At 42.5% G+C, this 17,225-nt stretch overlaps 1 protein-coding gene and 1 long non-coding RNA gene across 2 annotated transcripts in view; one reads left to right on the forward strand and one right to left on the reverse strand.

The window, feature by feature from the left end:
- TMC2 (transmembrane channel like 2) overlaps positions 1 to 7,732 on the reverse strand; it is a 30,603-nt gene extending 22,871 nt beyond the window's left edge. Inside the window, exons 1-7 of the mRNA XM_058833666.1 lie at positions 7,687 to 7,732; positions 7,326 to 7,373; positions 5,066 to 5,405; positions 4,178 to 4,330; positions 1,864 to 1,954; positions 850 to 931; positions 457 to 563 (exon numbers count right to left, since the gene is read on the reverse strand). Coding sequence (XP_058689649.1) covers positions 457 to 563; positions 850 to 931; positions 1,864 to 1,954; positions 4,178 to 4,330; positions 5,066 to 5,405; positions 7,326 to 7,373; positions 7,687 to 7,732 — 867 coding nt within the window. The remainder of the gene's footprint in view (positions 1 to 456; positions 564 to 849; positions 932 to 1,863; positions 1,955 to 4,177; positions 4,331 to 5,065; positions 5,406 to 7,325; positions 7,374 to 7,686) is intronic.
- The window catches only part of LOC131576708 (uncharacterized), a 54,614-nt gene extending 41,119 nt beyond the window's left edge, over positions 1 to 13,495 (forward strand). Inside the window, exon 3 of the long non-coding RNA XR_009277047.1 lies at positions 12,846 to 13,495. This is a non-coding gene — a long non-coding RNA (uncharacterized LOC131576708). The remainder of the gene's footprint in view (positions 1 to 12,845) is intronic.
- The last annotated feature ends 3,730 nt before the right edge of the window (positions 13,496 to 17,225 follow it).

The raw sequence follows: 17,225 nt of genomic DNA on the forward strand, positions 1-17,225 counted from the left end.
AAGCAAGTGTTAGCTAGCAAAGTGCTGGGAAAATGTCTATTCCCTGAGGGGCTGTGCCATGGCTGCTGCCCCATGGCCATGCCCCTCAGAGGGGCCAAAAATGAGGGTATTTCATTATTTTCAGAGCACAATCCATTTCTTATTGCTCTTGCAGACTAGACCTGGTGCCTAGGATTGGAATGACACGTTCTTCACTTTAGTCAAAATATAAAATCAGCTTTGAATTCGATAGATTGTTGAGCCCCTGTTTCAGCTGCTGGATGGGCAGGATCTTTGATAGCATTTTAGGTCTCCTGGTATCAATCTGACTTCTGATCCTGTGTCAGTAAGTCTTTGTAAATAATTGTCCTCAGGTATTCCATTTTCCTAAAACGATGCCAGTTATAAGGCATTTGTCTGTCAATGTCATGTTTGTGTCAAGCAAAGATATTACTGAGAGGAGAATTAAGCACTCACCTCTGGAATTATAACCAGCCCAAATATTAACGCAAAAAGGACAAGGTTCACTCCATACATCCACCGCAGAAATATGAAGTAGGAGGCAACAGAGGAGCCAAAGTGACCTTAAAGCAGAAGACATTTCATGGTCAGGAGTTCAGGAGAGTTAAACTGTCCTCAGCAGCCCTCTGCCCTCAGGTCTCCCCAACACGTTTCCTATGAGCCTCCCAACAGTCCCCACAACTGCTGGACAGAGCAACACCTGGGGCTGCCAGGGATGTGTGCTCCTTTTTGGCACTGATGCCCAGGCCGAGTGGAGACTGTGGACCAGGAAGCTGGAACATTGTTTGTATGAGGACAGAGCTATCTTAGAAAATGTCCCACCGCCACCACACAACAATTTCAACTTACTCTCCACTTCCTTTATCTTCATCTCCCAGGGTATGCACTGAGTTTTAAAATTTTCAAAGTCTCTCTTAAATTTCACCCATTTCTGAAACAAGACAACATTGCAGTGAGCAGAGAGGTGTGAAGAGGGGGGTCTGCTCTGAAGCAGGGCTTTCTAATATCAGAGTTTGGTAGCATGGTTAGGTGAGGGTGTAAAGTCCAAAGCAGGAGCTCTGGTCTGGGTATTATGTTTTGGACTATTTCAGAAACTCCCTTCAACCAAAAATCCCCCTCACTCCCAAGTGTTCACATTTATGATTTGAGTTTTAAGAGTTTTAACCTTTCCAGGCATTTGGAAAGCTGCAGCTGTGCTATGGATTGATCAGATTATATAGGGGTAGAAAATTCAGATATGGCGCTGGATTGAAAGAATTGGTTCAGAACCAACTCTATTTAAAACAAAATTTTATTTGATAAAACACTGAGTTTGAATCTTGCCTCATCAGGCCAGCAGCTAAACTCCCACTGATTTCATAATCTCTAGTCTGGCTCTGTTTTGCACTTCTCAATATAATCTCCATGACAACATGCAACTTGGCTACCAACTTCAGTCTCAAAACACAGCCATCATTCTCCCTGTTATCTCCTCATCACTGGAGAAGATGAAATTTTACAGGAGTAGGGCTTGTACAAGGATTTGGCAGGGCCTCTTTCCCCTTTAGGGATATCTTTTCTCACATATCAAGGTTTTGGAGACTGCAGCCAGAAAGCCATGGTTTTCCCTGCTCCTGTAAACCCTCCCTTGCTTCAGGAAAGGTCACAATGAGGTCCAGGTTAGGGTACATTTCCCCCTGTTCTTTCTACAATTGTCATAGATTTGAAGCCAGCTAGTATTTTTTTGAAAGTGGGAAAGAAGCTTTATTCTGACTTCCTTGTGCTTCTTTCACATAGATATAAATGGAGGTCAATAAATCTAAAAATGTTCTGAATACATAACTGAGTATCCGAGTCTTTCCCTGACATCACTGTAGCACTTACCTTAGCCATCATCATCTTATATGCATACAACTTCTTGCCCTTTCCTTTTCCCAGAGCTCCTTCAAACTTCTCTACAAAATCTTGTGCCTCCCTAATTGTAAAATAAACAAGCAGGTTATTATAACAGCAAAGGGGTCTTCAGCTGTTCACCCCTGCCTGCACCAGTGGGATAAGCAACTGTGCTTTGTAGGAAGGTGGGGACTTGGTGTCTCCCCCCAGCTTCTCTCTGCTGGTCAGTTCCTGTGCCATGTAGAGCTCAGACACCCACCCAAGACTAGTTATTGGGTCCCCAAAGCACTCATGTTCATGTAGAGATGTTTTATATTAGCTAAAAGTATTGTTAGTGCCCCAAATCTTGTGTCACACTTCTCCCTGGGCGAAAACTAACAGTCTGCCTGTTCCTCTCACTGCAAGCTCTCTGCATGCCTGTTATAATTTCTCTCTCTTGATGCATTGGTCAGGAAGAAAATAACATTGCCTAGTGAAATAAACTCCGAGAGAGTTCAGAGTTTTCTTTTATGAACACCTCCCAGGAAAAATATCAGAGATGTGCAAATGTCCCAAGGGGATAATCTCAATACCAGAGGAATGAGTGTATGCCCTCGTTCATGTAGTCAGGAATAAAATCAAGCTGCAAAATGAAATTAGTTTTACACTAGGATATCTAAGAGAAATACAGAGAAAATAGTCTAGGTAGATGCTGTTATGCTGAGTGTGCTGAGCTTGTGAATAAAATAATATTGTATATTGGCATTGCCAATGAGAAGAGATTAAATTTCAGGAGCTGTGAGGTTTTTTGCCATCCTAAGCCTGTGGAAAAGATGGACTTCCACTTGGTGTAAATAGTTGGCTAGGTCAGGCTGTAACCTTGGGAAAATCACCTGTGACTTCATTTGCAAACCTAAAGTAAGATTTCTAAGTCTTGAACATATTGTTTCGCTCTCTTTGTGTTTTACACCTCTCATCTCTGCAACGAGGCTAATAATTTCTTCTCTCAGGGTTGAGTTTATGCAACCAAAACTATCTAATGAATGTGCAGTGTGCTGAGAGCTTTTCTGGAGACCCCTGCACAAGCAATGCAGCAGTTTTGTTTAGACTATTTAGTAGGTAGTGATGATTGCTATAGCTCAGAAATAAGATGACAGTATGTAAGTACATTGTCAAACATAATTCTAAGTAGAATTTTAGTCAGGATCCTACACCACAGGGGAAAAATGCATCAGAAATAACTCTACTTTGTTATTTTTTCTTTTCCTACAAAAATTTAGAATTTTAGGGCCATAAGAATTTATTTGTTAAGACCTCAGGCTCATAGTACAGCTGAGGTGGAAAAGCTACTTTAACACAGTTCCCTGTTATAGACCTTTATCCAGATTTTCAGAAGTAATTGGCAGAGTTCACAATTCCTGATTTTATTGGAAGATGGAACAGGTCCTGGCCTTCAGGACATAAAAGAGAGAAGCAGAGACACATGGTGACTGTCAGCTTTCACAGCACAGTCCCTGCAGCTCTGAGCAACCTCTCAGCAAACACAAAGCACGGGCATCACCACTCCCTGTGGGGCTGTGTCATGGTTTAACATAGCTTGGTTTTTAGTTAACAGGAAAATGTATGTGTGCTTTGCAATGCTATTTTGAAATCTTTCCTGGCAGAAAGGGGTTTCAGAGGTTCCTTAAGCAGTAGAGCTGGGAGTTGAATCATTGCCCTGACAAGGGAATGGTTTGTTATAAGCCATTCCCTATCAACCCATGTGTTTTGATTTGCCTGGTCTGCTCTGTCCCCTGCCCCCCTTTGTCCAGCACTAAGGGGTCTCTGCTGCTGCCTGAGTTGTTCCCACCTTCATCAGGGGCTGTGTGGCAGATTTATCTTTTCTCCATAAACCTCTCAAAATACAGCATTTTTTCCAATCAGCCCCATCTCAGGACTGTGCACTAACATGGCACTGTGCTGCTCTGATTTCTGTCTGACAAAAGACATGAATAAGCAAGCCAGGGTACGGAGTTTGCTTTAACAAGTGGCCTGACTGTAGTGAGGCATTTGGTTTTAAACACGAGGGTAGAATGACCTGGCTATGGGTATCAGTTGAACAGATTTGCACTTTGTCTGTTCTTTGGTTACAGAGGCTGAAAATCAGATTGCACATTTTAACTCTGATCGTTTGAACCCAGACAGGCTGGCCAGGTTCTGCTGGTCACTTTTTCTGGTACTATGGTACTACAGCAGCAGCAAATATGTAATTTCAAGGAAAGACAGAGTGCATCTGACAAGAGCCAGCAGAGACTCCAGGAGTGGGGGTTCCCATTTTCATGGGTACCTGAGCACCGACAGCTTCTTCACCATCCTCCAGGGCTTGTTCCTCATGGTGGAAATCAGTTTTTTCTTTTGCTCCACCTGCTCCTTCAGCATAGCGAGCTCCTCCTCTGACAGTGACTCCTCATCAGATGAGTTGGAGGAAGCAGAAGAAGTACTGGAAGACACACAAAATAAAGGGCACAGAGAAACTCACAGGGGTAAGAGGGAAGGCCTTGCTTGGGGTAGGCAGACTGCTGCTGGCCCTGGGGATTCCACTCTGATGTGGGCAGAGTGCCTCAACATCCCCTGGCTCAGTGCTATGCCAGTGCCCATGGCACTCAGAGCAGGGCAGTTTCCAGACAGAATAATGAGGAGGCAAATGTGCCCCACTGCAATTCACTCAATGTCACGTTTTGAGTCACATTTCAGCTATAGCTTACAGCTACCAGGGCTACAGCTGGCTCCGGAGAAATGGTGTTCATGCCTTCATAACAAAATAGGAGATACGGGGAGAAGTCGAAGGCTGGGACAAGCAAGATTTGGAAGAGGAAGAGACCTGAAAACACAATGGATCCATTTTAACTGGAATGTTTCTATAGACCAACCAAAAAAAGGTCTCCAAGCCCAAATTTCTCAAGGTACCTTCTTTAGGGGTGCTTTTCTACCCCTGGCTATAGGTACTAAGACTCCACTAAATGCATAGACCTGATCCTGGCTGAGAAATTATAATGACTTGGAAACAGTTTTTTGGTTTTGTGGCATTTTATGCTGTTTTCTACTGTGTCTCTTTTAGGAGAGCAGCAACTTATTTGCGGTCTATTGGTTTTGCCATTCTGATCCATATGCCACTGGCATGTCAATATTGCTGCCAGTCTGAACAAGGGGCCATAGTCAGGGTTTGTTTAATTACCTGTTTTTCCTGTCTTTCTTCCCCTCCTTCCCTCTCTTGGTTGTTTTCTTTTCTTTGTTTTCTGAATCCTTTTGATCTTTGGTAGGAGCCGTTTTGCCTCTGTCTTTCTTCTGGCTTTCTTCCTCTCTTGCCTTTTTTCCATCTCTATTTTTCCTTTGGTAATTTTTTCTTCTAGAAGCTCTGTTTTGTTGGCTGCCATTGTCTTCCTCTTTGCTCTCATCTTCTTCTATGTCTTCTTTTTCTTCTTTGTCTTTCTCTCGTCTTTTGCTTTGAAGTCTGCTTGTTCTGCCAGTTTCCCTGAGGTGTTGTTTGTTAGTTTTCTTGTCTTTTACTTCATCTTCTGCAAGCGATAAAAAACAATTACATTGGGAAATTCTTGCTGGCAGAATAAAGATTAATCAGAAGAGCAGGGGCAGCCAGGACACCTGATGCAAACCCTGGCAAATTCAAAGAGCAGGTGCCTGTTGATCTCGATGGGCCTTGTGTTATGCCCCGTCCAAGAACCAGGTGGAACTCTGGCTGTGCAACTCCCATTTAAGACAGCACGATTTAGCACAGCAGTGTCTTATATGTGACCATAAGAAAATTGGAAATTAGTTACAAATGCAAAAGCCCATCCATCAGGCAGCACAGACAGATATCTCCCTGACCTGTAAACACAGCAGAACAAAGGAAACAGAAATTGCAGTCTGTTACACAATGTGTAGTTTGCTTGTTGATGTGATGTCCTTGAAAGATGTTTACTTTTCAAGGCTGGGAATGGAGTTCTTCTATTTATAGAGAGAAAAGGCACAGCACAGGCAGTATCTGGTTTTCTTTCTCTGAGTTTTCTTTTATACTGGATGGTGTATATTCAGGGAAGAAAAAGACCAGATAGTCTCTGAGGCACATTTCATTCTTACTGGCATTGCAAACTAAAAGCCTCCTCTTTCCGGAAGTCAGAAAAACTTAAAGGATTGAAGTGGAGCATGATTTAATTGCAGAATTTTATGGAAAGGGGGAAAAATTATCAAAACCCCCAAGTCTCTCCATCTTTTTCTCTACCAAGTCTATTAAAATTAATAGTTTTCCAGAGTATTCTGGCTTCTTATTTTCCAAAATTTCTGGCTGATGAAAATAAAGACTTGGAGATATTATAATGGAAGAAGGAAATTGTGATAAAAGCATATAAAATGAGGAGCCAAAAAAGTGAGAAAAATAGAAGCAAAAAAGAATTTGAGTATTTACATTTTTGGTTTGGTGAAAATCTAGAAATTAATGACAAGCAAATAGTTCCTGGTTTTTAGTGGTAAAAAATTAGTAGGCAGTGGTTGTTGTCACATTTGACACTGAGAATGAGAAGGAGCTTCCAACTAATTTCTCAGGAGCCATTATGCAGGTTTTAGTTACGATGTAATGGTCCATCTAAACTGAATTTTGGTCAATCATCTAGATCAAAGGACCACCTACTCTCTTTGGGAAAATGTTCATTTTGGACGGCCAGTAATCTAGGGTTTGTTTTTTTTTATCTGCAACCTATCAAGTATTAGGTTAAATATGAAGCATTAATTTGTTATCTTTATCTTACTGCCTCTTTTGCCTATATGGAAAAGGTTGATATGATTAAAAAAAAAAAAAAGGTCCCAGTAGTTTGCTGCCTGCTTTCTCATATTCTGTGAGTAATACAGACACAGTTGTGAACTGTTGTTGCAGTAACAGCTACACTTGTATCACCTATCCAGTGCTATTATGATCTTACCTCTTCTCTCTCTCACCTTAGATATACTATACATGCAGAGTTAAAGGTGGTTTTAGTCCTGTCACGGGCTTTTCCTGATTTCCCTCACGGTCATAAGTCTCCCTTCAATCCATTTTCATCGTTATCTTCTTGTGGCCATGATTAATGAAGATCTCAGAGTATTATGGTCTAAGCAAGCATTACAGGGAGGGCAAGCACGACTTCAGCTTAGCGCAAAGCAGCCCCTGCCCTGCACAGGGTGGTGCTTTACTGCAGTGCCTGATTTACTGGGGGCTGACTCCCAAGGGATGTGGGCTCTGATAGCCTCCAGCTCTGGGAACATGGATAAAAGAGGACGGACTGTTTAAGAATGGTGTTTACATATCACAGTGAAAAGTCAAACCTCAAGGGAAAAATCTGCTTGCTTGCAAGTAGCTCATGAAAGGGTTCATGTTGTAGACCAAGTCATAAGTCAGAGAGAAAAGGAAAAGGCATCACCTCTTGTATTTCAAACAAGACCACATTTCTTAATCTCTACATTACCTTCACTCTCTGTGTCAGTTTCCACTTCTCCATCAAACTCTATTCCGGCTGCAAAACAAAGAACAAAGAGTAATTGCATTTTTTGCTGGAATTTACATATGTGATGCTTTACACAGCTGACCCTCAAGTTCCAGCTGAGCTTGGCAGCATATCCCTTATTGATTGTAAATTATATTCTTTCCCTACAGCGATGCTCTTAATATTTACTTTAGTCTGGCAGACAGACAACAGTCCCCTTCTCAAACAAACTGAAATTGTATGATCTTTGAGTGATGCAAAATGGTGTGTTGAGGAAGCCCGGAGGGGTTTAGCCAAGTATTTGGCAGCATGTGAAGTGAAATGATCTCACAGTGATACCAACCATCTTCCAGGATGACCTGTAGAGCACTTTTCTTTTTCTTCCCCATGGCAGCCTCCCGTCTTGTATTGCCCCGACACCGTGGCTGCTACGCTGCACACACGCCCCAGTCATACGCGGGTTACTCCCTCTTCCAGTGCCCATGTGCTTGTCTCCTTGGCATTGCAGACAGGTGGGCAAGTCCAGCCTTCAGTGACCTCTTGCTCATGAGCCATGAGGACAGGGAGGGGTGGGAGAGGCAGGGAAGACCTGGGCTCTGCCTCAGCCAACCCAAACACTTTCCCTTCTTCTCCCTTCTCCCTGTGAAAAAAGCACCTGTTGGCATTACATTGCATTTCATTATTTAAACATGAAGGAAAGCCCTTTGGTGGGTACTTGGTGGTGTCGTATGAAACACAGACACAAGTCACGTCTGGTTCTGACATAAGCATGTGGCTGGAGGCTTTCAAAGGATCAATTTTCTTAATGCCATATTCTTTACTGACCTCTGACAATCTGTGTAACCCTGTTAGTCATTCTCCTGCATCTTATTAAATCTCTCAGCCAGCACCGCTTGGGACACAGCTGTGGGTCACCTTTTGTCCTCCATGCGTGTCCCTTGGAGGGGACTCATGAGCTAATAGATGCAGCAAGGAGTCAGGAGTCAGGATACCAGGATCTCTCTTTCCTTTGCTCCTTTATTCTGTGTGACCTTTGCATACTCATTGCACTTGCTGGTAAAATAGGATAGATTTTCCTTCTAGGTGCTCTGAGGCTTAATTAATTAATGCGAGACCCTCATTTGGAAGGTCCTTTAGAACCACAAAGTATTGTATTGCATTCTGCAGCTTGTAGTTTTCAGTGGGCCAAGAATAGGTTTGTCTGAGTGATGTCCAGAGCAAAACCTGCACCATCTGCCTCAGCTGTAGCTTCTGCAGAGAGCACCCAAGGGTTCATTCCCGGTGCAGGGTTTCTCTTGGCTTCCCAAAAGGAGAGCTTACCCTCACACTATCTATGAAATATACTGCAGACCCCTGGCTTGCACAGCTGTCCCTCAGGGACCTGGCATAATGACTTTTTTCCAAGGATTAACACTAATTCCTTCCTTCCCTTCCAAAAGAGAGGGCTGATCTGGAGATCAGCTTGAGGCTGTTGCCACCACTGACACGTGCTGATGACTCCTGCTTTGGATCAGGTGTAGTGACTGAGGAGGTGCCAGCCTGAACCTCTCTCTCTGCTGCTTTTTCCCGTTGAATTTGGGTCCAGGGGCACCTTTCAAGTACTTTAAGTCCAATCCCATGGATTGTTTGATCTATGTTTGACTTTAGCTCAGCTCTCCTGAGCTTAATACATAATGTATGGTATATGCCCATGCATTATTAACAGCTCTAACCCTACAAGTTCATTGCACAGGGCATTTTCACTGTGTGTTCCCCACACTGGTGGGCTTGACTGGGGCTGGAGACAATGATAATGCCTTTTGAAGGTCCTCCCAGTGAATGAGTTTCACCTGTAACTCTATATGTTGATGCGGTTTGTTTCCAATATGATCGCTAGGTCATTGCATTAATACTGCTCCAGGAAAGAAAAAAGAGAAATTCCCAGCTGCTGGAGGCTGCTAGAACAGATCTTCTGCAAGATATTTCAGTCTCCTCAGTCCCAAGCATCTCTTTCCCAAACAGAGGATCTAGAAACCTTCTAGTTAAATGAAGACCAAGTTTCTGAAGAATTGTGTGGCAGGAGGCAAAAGGGCTGTGGATGCTCATCACACCCCACCCTCTTCCCCCCCAGTACTGTACTCAGTGATAGCACTGCTTCTGCCTCATGGAATCACAGAATGCTTTGGGCAAGAACTGACCTCTAAAGGCCATCTGTTCCAACTCCACTGCACTGAGCAGGGACATCTGCATGTAGACCAGGTTGCTCATAGCCCTGTCCAAACTAACCTTGAATGTTTCTGGGAATGAGATATCCACCACCTCTCTAGGCAGCTCATGCCACTGTTTTACTATCCTCATTGCCAAAAAACTTCTTTGTACCTAATCTAAATTGACCCTCTTTTAGTTTAAAATCATTACCCCTTGTCCTTTCATGGACCTTACCCCTTCTTTCCCACCAAGGCATGCTCAGATGTTTTTTGTATGTCCAAGGTCTGTTTAAGTGAGCATCTCATTGGCAGAGTTGAGTGTCCTGGTTTCTACTCCACCAGACAGTTGGTGATTCACCCATGATCTGCACTGGAGCTGGGACAGCTGCAAGCTCCAAAGCTGCTTGTGCCACTTGGCATGCCCAGAGGTACCAAGTACATGATTTTGAAAAGTGATGGGGACTGCAAGTTCATTTTACTACCAAAATCTGTGGCCAGGTAATACCTGTCTCCTGCCCTGAGATGAAACACCTGCTCTTTGATTTTTGCAGTAGTGGGGGCAGGGTGTGGTATTTCCAAGCAGTCACACAGGCCATGGGCACCCCTGGCCACATGGGGGGATAAGACTGCCCTGCTCTCCCCTCACAGTGGGGGTGACAGCTGAGGGGTGCCAGTGTATGGGACAGAGCAGGAAAGGGGGCTGTTTTACATCATTCCCATGAAGCAACACGTCAGTATGGATCAGCATATTTACAATAAGCTCTACTTGGCTGTTGCTTTGCTCCCCTGTACCTACACGGCCAAAGGTGGTAGGACTGGCCATGATAAAACTGCACTGTTAATGGCTGGGTAGCAGCATTTCGCTATTTCGTAGGTAGGGACCTTTATCTTTCACACCTCAGACTCCACTGGACTCCCTCCCATGGAGAGGAGAGTTGCATAATGCCTGGCAATTACTGCCTAGTGGAGAGTGTTATTAAAGTGTCTGCCCAAGAACTTACCCCTAAGGAGAAATCCCTACATTAGGTTGCCAGCTCAGCCTCTGGTGCAACAGACCCTTTGCATATGACATGCTGCTCCCTTTGCCTTAGAGTCTCAAGAGAAATGAATAACCTACTCCATCTGATGCTGTCTGACTCCTCTGGAAATGATGGTCCCCCTGAGGCTGTGATGTGTAGCCACACAAGCATGATGAGAAACCTTGGAATCTTGATTCTTTGTGGAACACGTCCTTAGGGCAGCACGTGGCAGACTTGCAGAGCCACTGTCACTTTTGGGGTGGACCAGGCAGTGCTAGAGGCTATGATGCAGAGGAAGGTTGGGCAGCAGAGCCTGAGGAGGAGAGGAGTGGGATTCAGTGCAATGAAGTGGTGTCATGCAAGATGAGACCAAGAAAAAGTGCAAAATGCTTAAGTTGTCTTGCCAGCCTTGCTTGCCTTGTTTTGTTTTAAGTGCAGAGAGACCTGTAATTCCCCCCCAGAATTAGGCTGGTGGAGGTCTTGCCATACCTCTGGGCTGGTTTTGCCTGTGTGATAGTCTGCTTGTAGTTTGTGGACACTGAATAGCATTGGTCAAAAAAAACCAAACAATAAAAACCCCAAAAAGTTTAAAGGAAAAGAAAAGATATTGCAACATGGAATTATTCATGTAGAAAAAAACCTTTTGGTGGGATATTCTACAAAATGCTGTGTGTGAAGTAAGAAAAGTGAGCTTCACGTCCTTTTGACACCCATCTTTGATGGTAGAAGGTGCTCCATTACGGGAGAAATATACACAAAAATGGTGCAATGAGATGCCAGCACGGCAGGCCTGGCAGAGCAGCAAGATGCCTCCTGGACTGCCAGAGAGGTGGCACATGAGGACTTTCCATGCCTGTGTCCATCTGACGGCAGGGCCCACCAGAGATTGCACAGCCGTACAATGGGGAGCTCATCAGCAGTGCTACAGCACCAAGCACACCACCATCCTCAGCTCGTGAGCCTGATTTTCCTAAGAGGATCGAGTGTCTTGCAGGGCTTAGGATTTCTTAGGATTATAGACTGGGGGTAGGAGATTAATGGATGAGTCTTTTACCTCTTGAGTTATTCCGCACAAGGTGTGAATAAGTAATGCACAGCCACAAATCCAGCTATTACTTATGTAAATATTATGTGTATGCAATTTATGGAGCTGTAGCACAAATAGTTTTTACTGTGTAGTTTATTAGTTTTCTCCTCACATTGGCGATGACTAACACTATATAATTTGACAGTTTTAAGTTTTAGCATATGAGGACATTGGGTGTCTCACACACATCCAAGTGTTAAATAAAAAACAGTTGTGTTATGGAGAGAGGGTAACTGAATCCTGGAAGCACATACAACATACTTGTAAATGCTTAATGAGCTAGTGTTTCTTCCTTTCTTGCTTTCTGATTAACATAGGGCTTTAGCTAATTAATCCATGGATTACATTTATTCAACATTCATCTCATCTATAAGTAATCTTTACTTGAGAGGGTTTTTGAGCAATAATAATAATAATAATAATAGTAATAATACCTGACCTGTGTGTGGATATTTTGATGAGGACCTAAAACTTGTGAATTGCAGGAGCCACCTTTAACAATGTATCTGAGAGAGACATTTAAAAGTGAGAGATCACCTCCAAACACAAGCACGAATAGACCCCTCCCATCCATCTCCCACACTCCTTTTAGGGAATGGAGGCAACACAACATTTTTGCCAAGCAATTACTCTATGAATGCAGAGTAAATAAAATCCAAAAATGAAATTCTCGTGAAGTTTCCAAGGACAAGAAGAGAAAATTATTAAAACAGCAAACTTCTGGACTAATCTAAAACATGAATGAGTCAACACTCTCATGCAGGACTTAAATGGAGAATGATTTTGTCATATAGGATTTATATGAAAAGACATGTAGTTTAGAGAACTTATGTGCAAAACCAGAAAAGAGCATGTTTTTTGCACAGATTCTGAGGTAGGAGGGTTTTTTTTGAGGAACATTTTTGCTGGGCTCCTTTTCTGCCTTATACTCCTGCTCTTCTGGTAGAAAATTTTAGCATGGTCCCCTCAGGTCTGAAGGAGGTCCTTGAAAAGGCATATATGAAGGTCACGGTGTGAGATCGGGAGAAGAACACCCTTCACAGGAGTTGAGCCTTTTTTGTTAACTCCTGTCCAGTCCCTCCAGACACAGAAGGGTTGCTGCTGCTGGATTTCCCTTTATTTGGTTCTGGGTCTGTGAGGAAAAAAAAATCACGTTTTTCCTAGAATCTCTTTGCCTGAAAAGCATCTTGTTTCTTTTTCTTTTATTTAGAAATCAGAGGGAAAGCTGCCTGACAATGTGCTCATGGATCTTGCACCGGGGGATCTTATGTGCTTTAACCTCTTCCTAAAGGCTCCCAGAGAAGCTCTGCTTTCATTTGCCAGACCCTCTGCTGCTACAAACTCCTAAAGCTTTTGTGATTTTCATGAGGATTTGACAAGTCACACCAGCCATGGGTTTGTGGTGCAGAAGCCCTAGGACTTCTGCTGGATTGTACGCTCAGAGATGCACAGGATCTTGAGGGGTCTCCACATAATGCTCTTTCAGAGTCAGATGGTCCCTGTGAAGATTACTGCTTCTGTCAGAAAAGAAGAGGTAACAGGGTGACTGGGATACAGGGATACAGAACCAGTATCTCTGTTCAAATGATATCAAGGCCCTACACGTGGTTGATTTGTCCTGGATGAAAAGGTCCAAACCCATAAGCTTTTGTGCCATTGTTGAAAATGCAAAGCCGTATTAATGAAACGTGTTGGATTAACTTATTTTTATTAGATTTTCCAGATCAGTTTTTTTAAAATAATAAATCGCAGCATCATGGCGGAAGACAGAAGTCACATAACACGAGAGCTAGCTGAGAGAAAAGAGGACCAATTTGTTTGAGGAAGAGGACTGCAATGATTTGGCATTCTAAGGGATTCTTTTAATACATTTACATCATGCTACAGTAACCTGCATCCTCCTTTACCTCAGTGCCACTGTGATGAATAGTTGTGATGAGCAGATACTACCCACAAGAAGTGCATCCCTGCTCTGCCCCTGTGAAAGCAGCATCGCTTGCCTGTAACATGCTCCCGGTGTATTCCCGGTGTATTCCCACTCGGGAGTGATGTGCAGCCAAGACGAGTTTCAGCCCACGGACGGCTTCTGCACAGGCAGGGAGAGGCGAGGTGAGGTCTCAAGGGAAGGGAGCACATTTCAGGGGCACGGGCTGGAGGAAAGCAGGAGGAACAGGAGTGGGTGGCTCCCAGGCTCTCCCGGCCGGCTGGGTGATGCTCCAAGCAGCTGAGGTGAGCGAGCCCAGCTGGGTGCAATGGGACCTCCCTCTTGTGGCAGCCCCTTTGCACGGCAAATTCCCCGTTTCAGCTGGTTTTCCACCTCTTCTGGCAGAGGCAGGACGCTTGATAAACGAATGGGGGCTCGCCCTGTGTGAAACTGGTATTTCTTCATTTTCCTAGCGTGCTCACGAGCCAACAGCCAAAGGATTTCCTACATCAGCCTCATCTGGATTAAAATCGGAAATGGCTGTCTTCTGCTCTCTTAGGCAGAATTGGAGCTACGGCCCCAAAAAGCAGAAAAGAAGTAAAGAAAGCAAGAGAGATTTGGGGGCTTAAACTTTCATTTATCCCACATGACTGACGTGCCGGGCCATTTGTAATATTAATTTCATATTGTGTAAGTCCTTAATAGAAGACTTTATATATTCTATCTATTCTAACTTTTTTTCTTAGTTTTTTCTTTTAACCACTATTACTAAATATCTTGCTATTAAAGGATCTGTTTTCTTTTTTTCTCCGTTTTTATAAATTTGTGTTTCCTGTAGTTAACAGAACAGAGGTGGTGTTGGAATTCCCACTTTGTTAACAAAAGCAGATCAGAAAAGTCTCTTAGGACTATTAGCCCGAACAGTTTTCAAAATATTTATCACAACTATCTTTAAGAAGAGCCCCAAACTGCTGGGGGAGGAGCTGGAAAAAATTAAACTTGTTATTTCCCAGCAGAGTGGTTTGACGAGGCATCCATCACAGCTGAGCTCAGCAAGTCTACACAGGAGGGCTGAGCCTGGGATCTGAGGTCAGTAATTCAGCACAATCATAGAAAAGCATTTAGATATGGGGGTAAGGCTGTGCAAGTCTGTAAAAAGCTAAGTAATTCACCTGACTACAGCCCTGCCATGTAAATATTTTATGTTAGGCATGGTTTCAGAAACTTGGCCAGTCCGAGTCTCTGATGGCACACAAAGCCAGAAATGACACCCCTTTGATTTCTGGTGTAAATCTAGTGATGCTGGAAAATCTTTTTTAGAGGTACCTGAAGCCCTTGTTAAAGAAAAATTCTGGGCTGTCTCTCTGAATTATTCCAATTTGCTTCTATGATGTCTCATTTTTAAATGTATTTTTTAAAGTACATTTAAATGTACATTTTAAATGTACATTTTGAGTATCAGATCTTAAGGCAACAGGCTGGAATGTCTTCAGAAACATCTTGATTCTCATTCATAGAAAAATATTCCTTAAATTCAGTAGAAACACTTGTTGTTTGGTCTCATGAACAAATTAAATTTCTAATAAGTAGCAATCACCAACAAGTTACAAGATTTTTAAATGTTAACTATTTCCACACTTATTATTAAAAATGTGTATTATTAAATAGTGACTAAGAAAAATGTAATGATAAAGGACTGTGCTTCGCTGTCTTGGAGTGTGTAGCAGATTATGTTCAGATTAGCTCCTGTTGTTTAGAGAAGTAAGAAGAGGGTAATTTGTTACTATTATTAATAATGTGTGTGGTCCTATATATTTGTGATTGTGTGTTTTTGAGTGTGTTTATGTGCTGAAACTTCATGGCTATCATTAATAGAGTGCATATAGTAATTAATATAATGTATAATGTATAATGTAAAACACCTCTGCATGCCTCTCCTAGTTTATGGTCATGGCTTCCTGTTCATATTCTTTTGAGCTTACAAATATATACATTGCCTTTACCTTCTGGAGGATTCAGGTTTTGAGTTGTATAAGTCAAATGTTAAAACTAAAACTGAGCTGGTATGGCTGAGGCTTCCAGACTCACAATGAAACTGTTTTTTTTGTGAAGCTTTAAAGTAAATATTGAATGCAGGTGTGTACAAGGAACTTTTTCCATCATCTTGGTCTGTGTTATCATTTGGGGCAGTTCATGATCTTCTGAAAGATGAAACAGGCTGAGAAAAGATTTTCTGGCAAACTCCTAAGAAATATTTTTTTGTTCCCTGGGCAGATCAGCCTGAATGATACTGCTGATCCACTGCTGCTAAACTTGGCTCACGTGGTAGTGTTACAAAGTGAAATTTAGCCTGATGATGCTTTAAATTTTATCAAGTACATAGTCACTGGCTCAGTTTTTTTGGTGCTTCTCTGATCAGAGACTTTTATTATTTTATTTGTTAAATCACCCTTGAGTGAGATTGAGATCAGGTGAACTACATTGCCATGAAGATGCAAATGAGTGGATTTGAAAGATAGGTTATTTAAACAAGACAAAACCCTTTTGATTAAACTATTAATCCCTTGTGTGGAGTGCAGAATGGATTTTGGGTTTTGTTTTTGCTTTTACTGCATTGCCCTGCTGCTGAGGCAATTTGCTAGCAAGTGCTCATTTACAGTGTCACTACACAGTCATGCTTTTGCCTTAATAACCTGCCTTCTGGTTTGTGGCTGCTTGCTATGACTGCAGGACTCTTGTCAAAATCCATATTAACTTGCTCTAGCCATTGGAGAGAGAGATCAAACTGTATCTATCAAGACCAAATGGACAAACACCTAAGAAACCTAGTCTGAGCTCCTCTTTGAGCAAGGGCTTGAACTTGGGATATCCTGAGGTGTCCTTTCAGCCTGAACGATCTTACTTTAAAATATTATGCACTTGTGAGCTAATGGGAACTGTCCTGTAGGGCATAGGAGGGGCTGCTAATCTACATTGAATAACCTAGATTGTATAATCTAAACCTTTACTTTGGGCTAGAGTTCTTAATCCCTCCTTTTCCTTGCAAAAAGGATGCTAGGATTCCATCTGTGTGACAGAGAGAAATGCTGATTACACCAGCTGCTTCCAGCCTGAAACCTATTCCTGTTTCCCCAGAACACCAGGCTGTTTGTTTTCTTGGCTTTATAGGAATTTGAAGAGTTTTGTCTAAACCTCATGCCTTTATGAATATGAAAAAGATGTGAAAGGCCTTCATTTTTGACCCACAAAACTCAGAATTCTTCTGGGGTTTGCCTAAGACTCGAATTTTTATCCTGTTAAGTTATGCTGAAATAATTTTCAATGTGTGGCATTTAAAGTTACCAGAATACTGCTGCTCATATATTTTGTATTTCTATAGAAAAATATCAGTAAAATTTGCTCCATGAAAAATCTAGCCTTATTCTTGTTTTGCTATAGGGAACTTAGCCTGAAGGGTGTTAAACTATGAATTCCAGAACATTAATGAAGGTCTTCAGCTTTGGTCTTCTAATCCCCAGATTTGTCTTTTACCCACATTTACTTGCAGGTTTTGTATCTCACCTTTGTGATGCAAACACCTGTTCCTCCTGCTAGAGATTTCCAAGTAGGACCTAATTCCTGTTTTTATTAAATTGCAACTCCTAAAACCATGATTAAGACATTTCC

Source organism: Poecile atricapillus, chromosome 2 (assembly GCF_030490865.1).
Source record: "Poecile atricapillus isolate bPoeAtr1 chromosome 2, bPoeAtr1.hap1, whole genome shotgun sequence".
Classification (NCBI taxonomy): Eukaryota; Metazoa; Chordata; class Aves; order Passeriformes; family Paridae; genus Poecile; species Poecile atricapillus.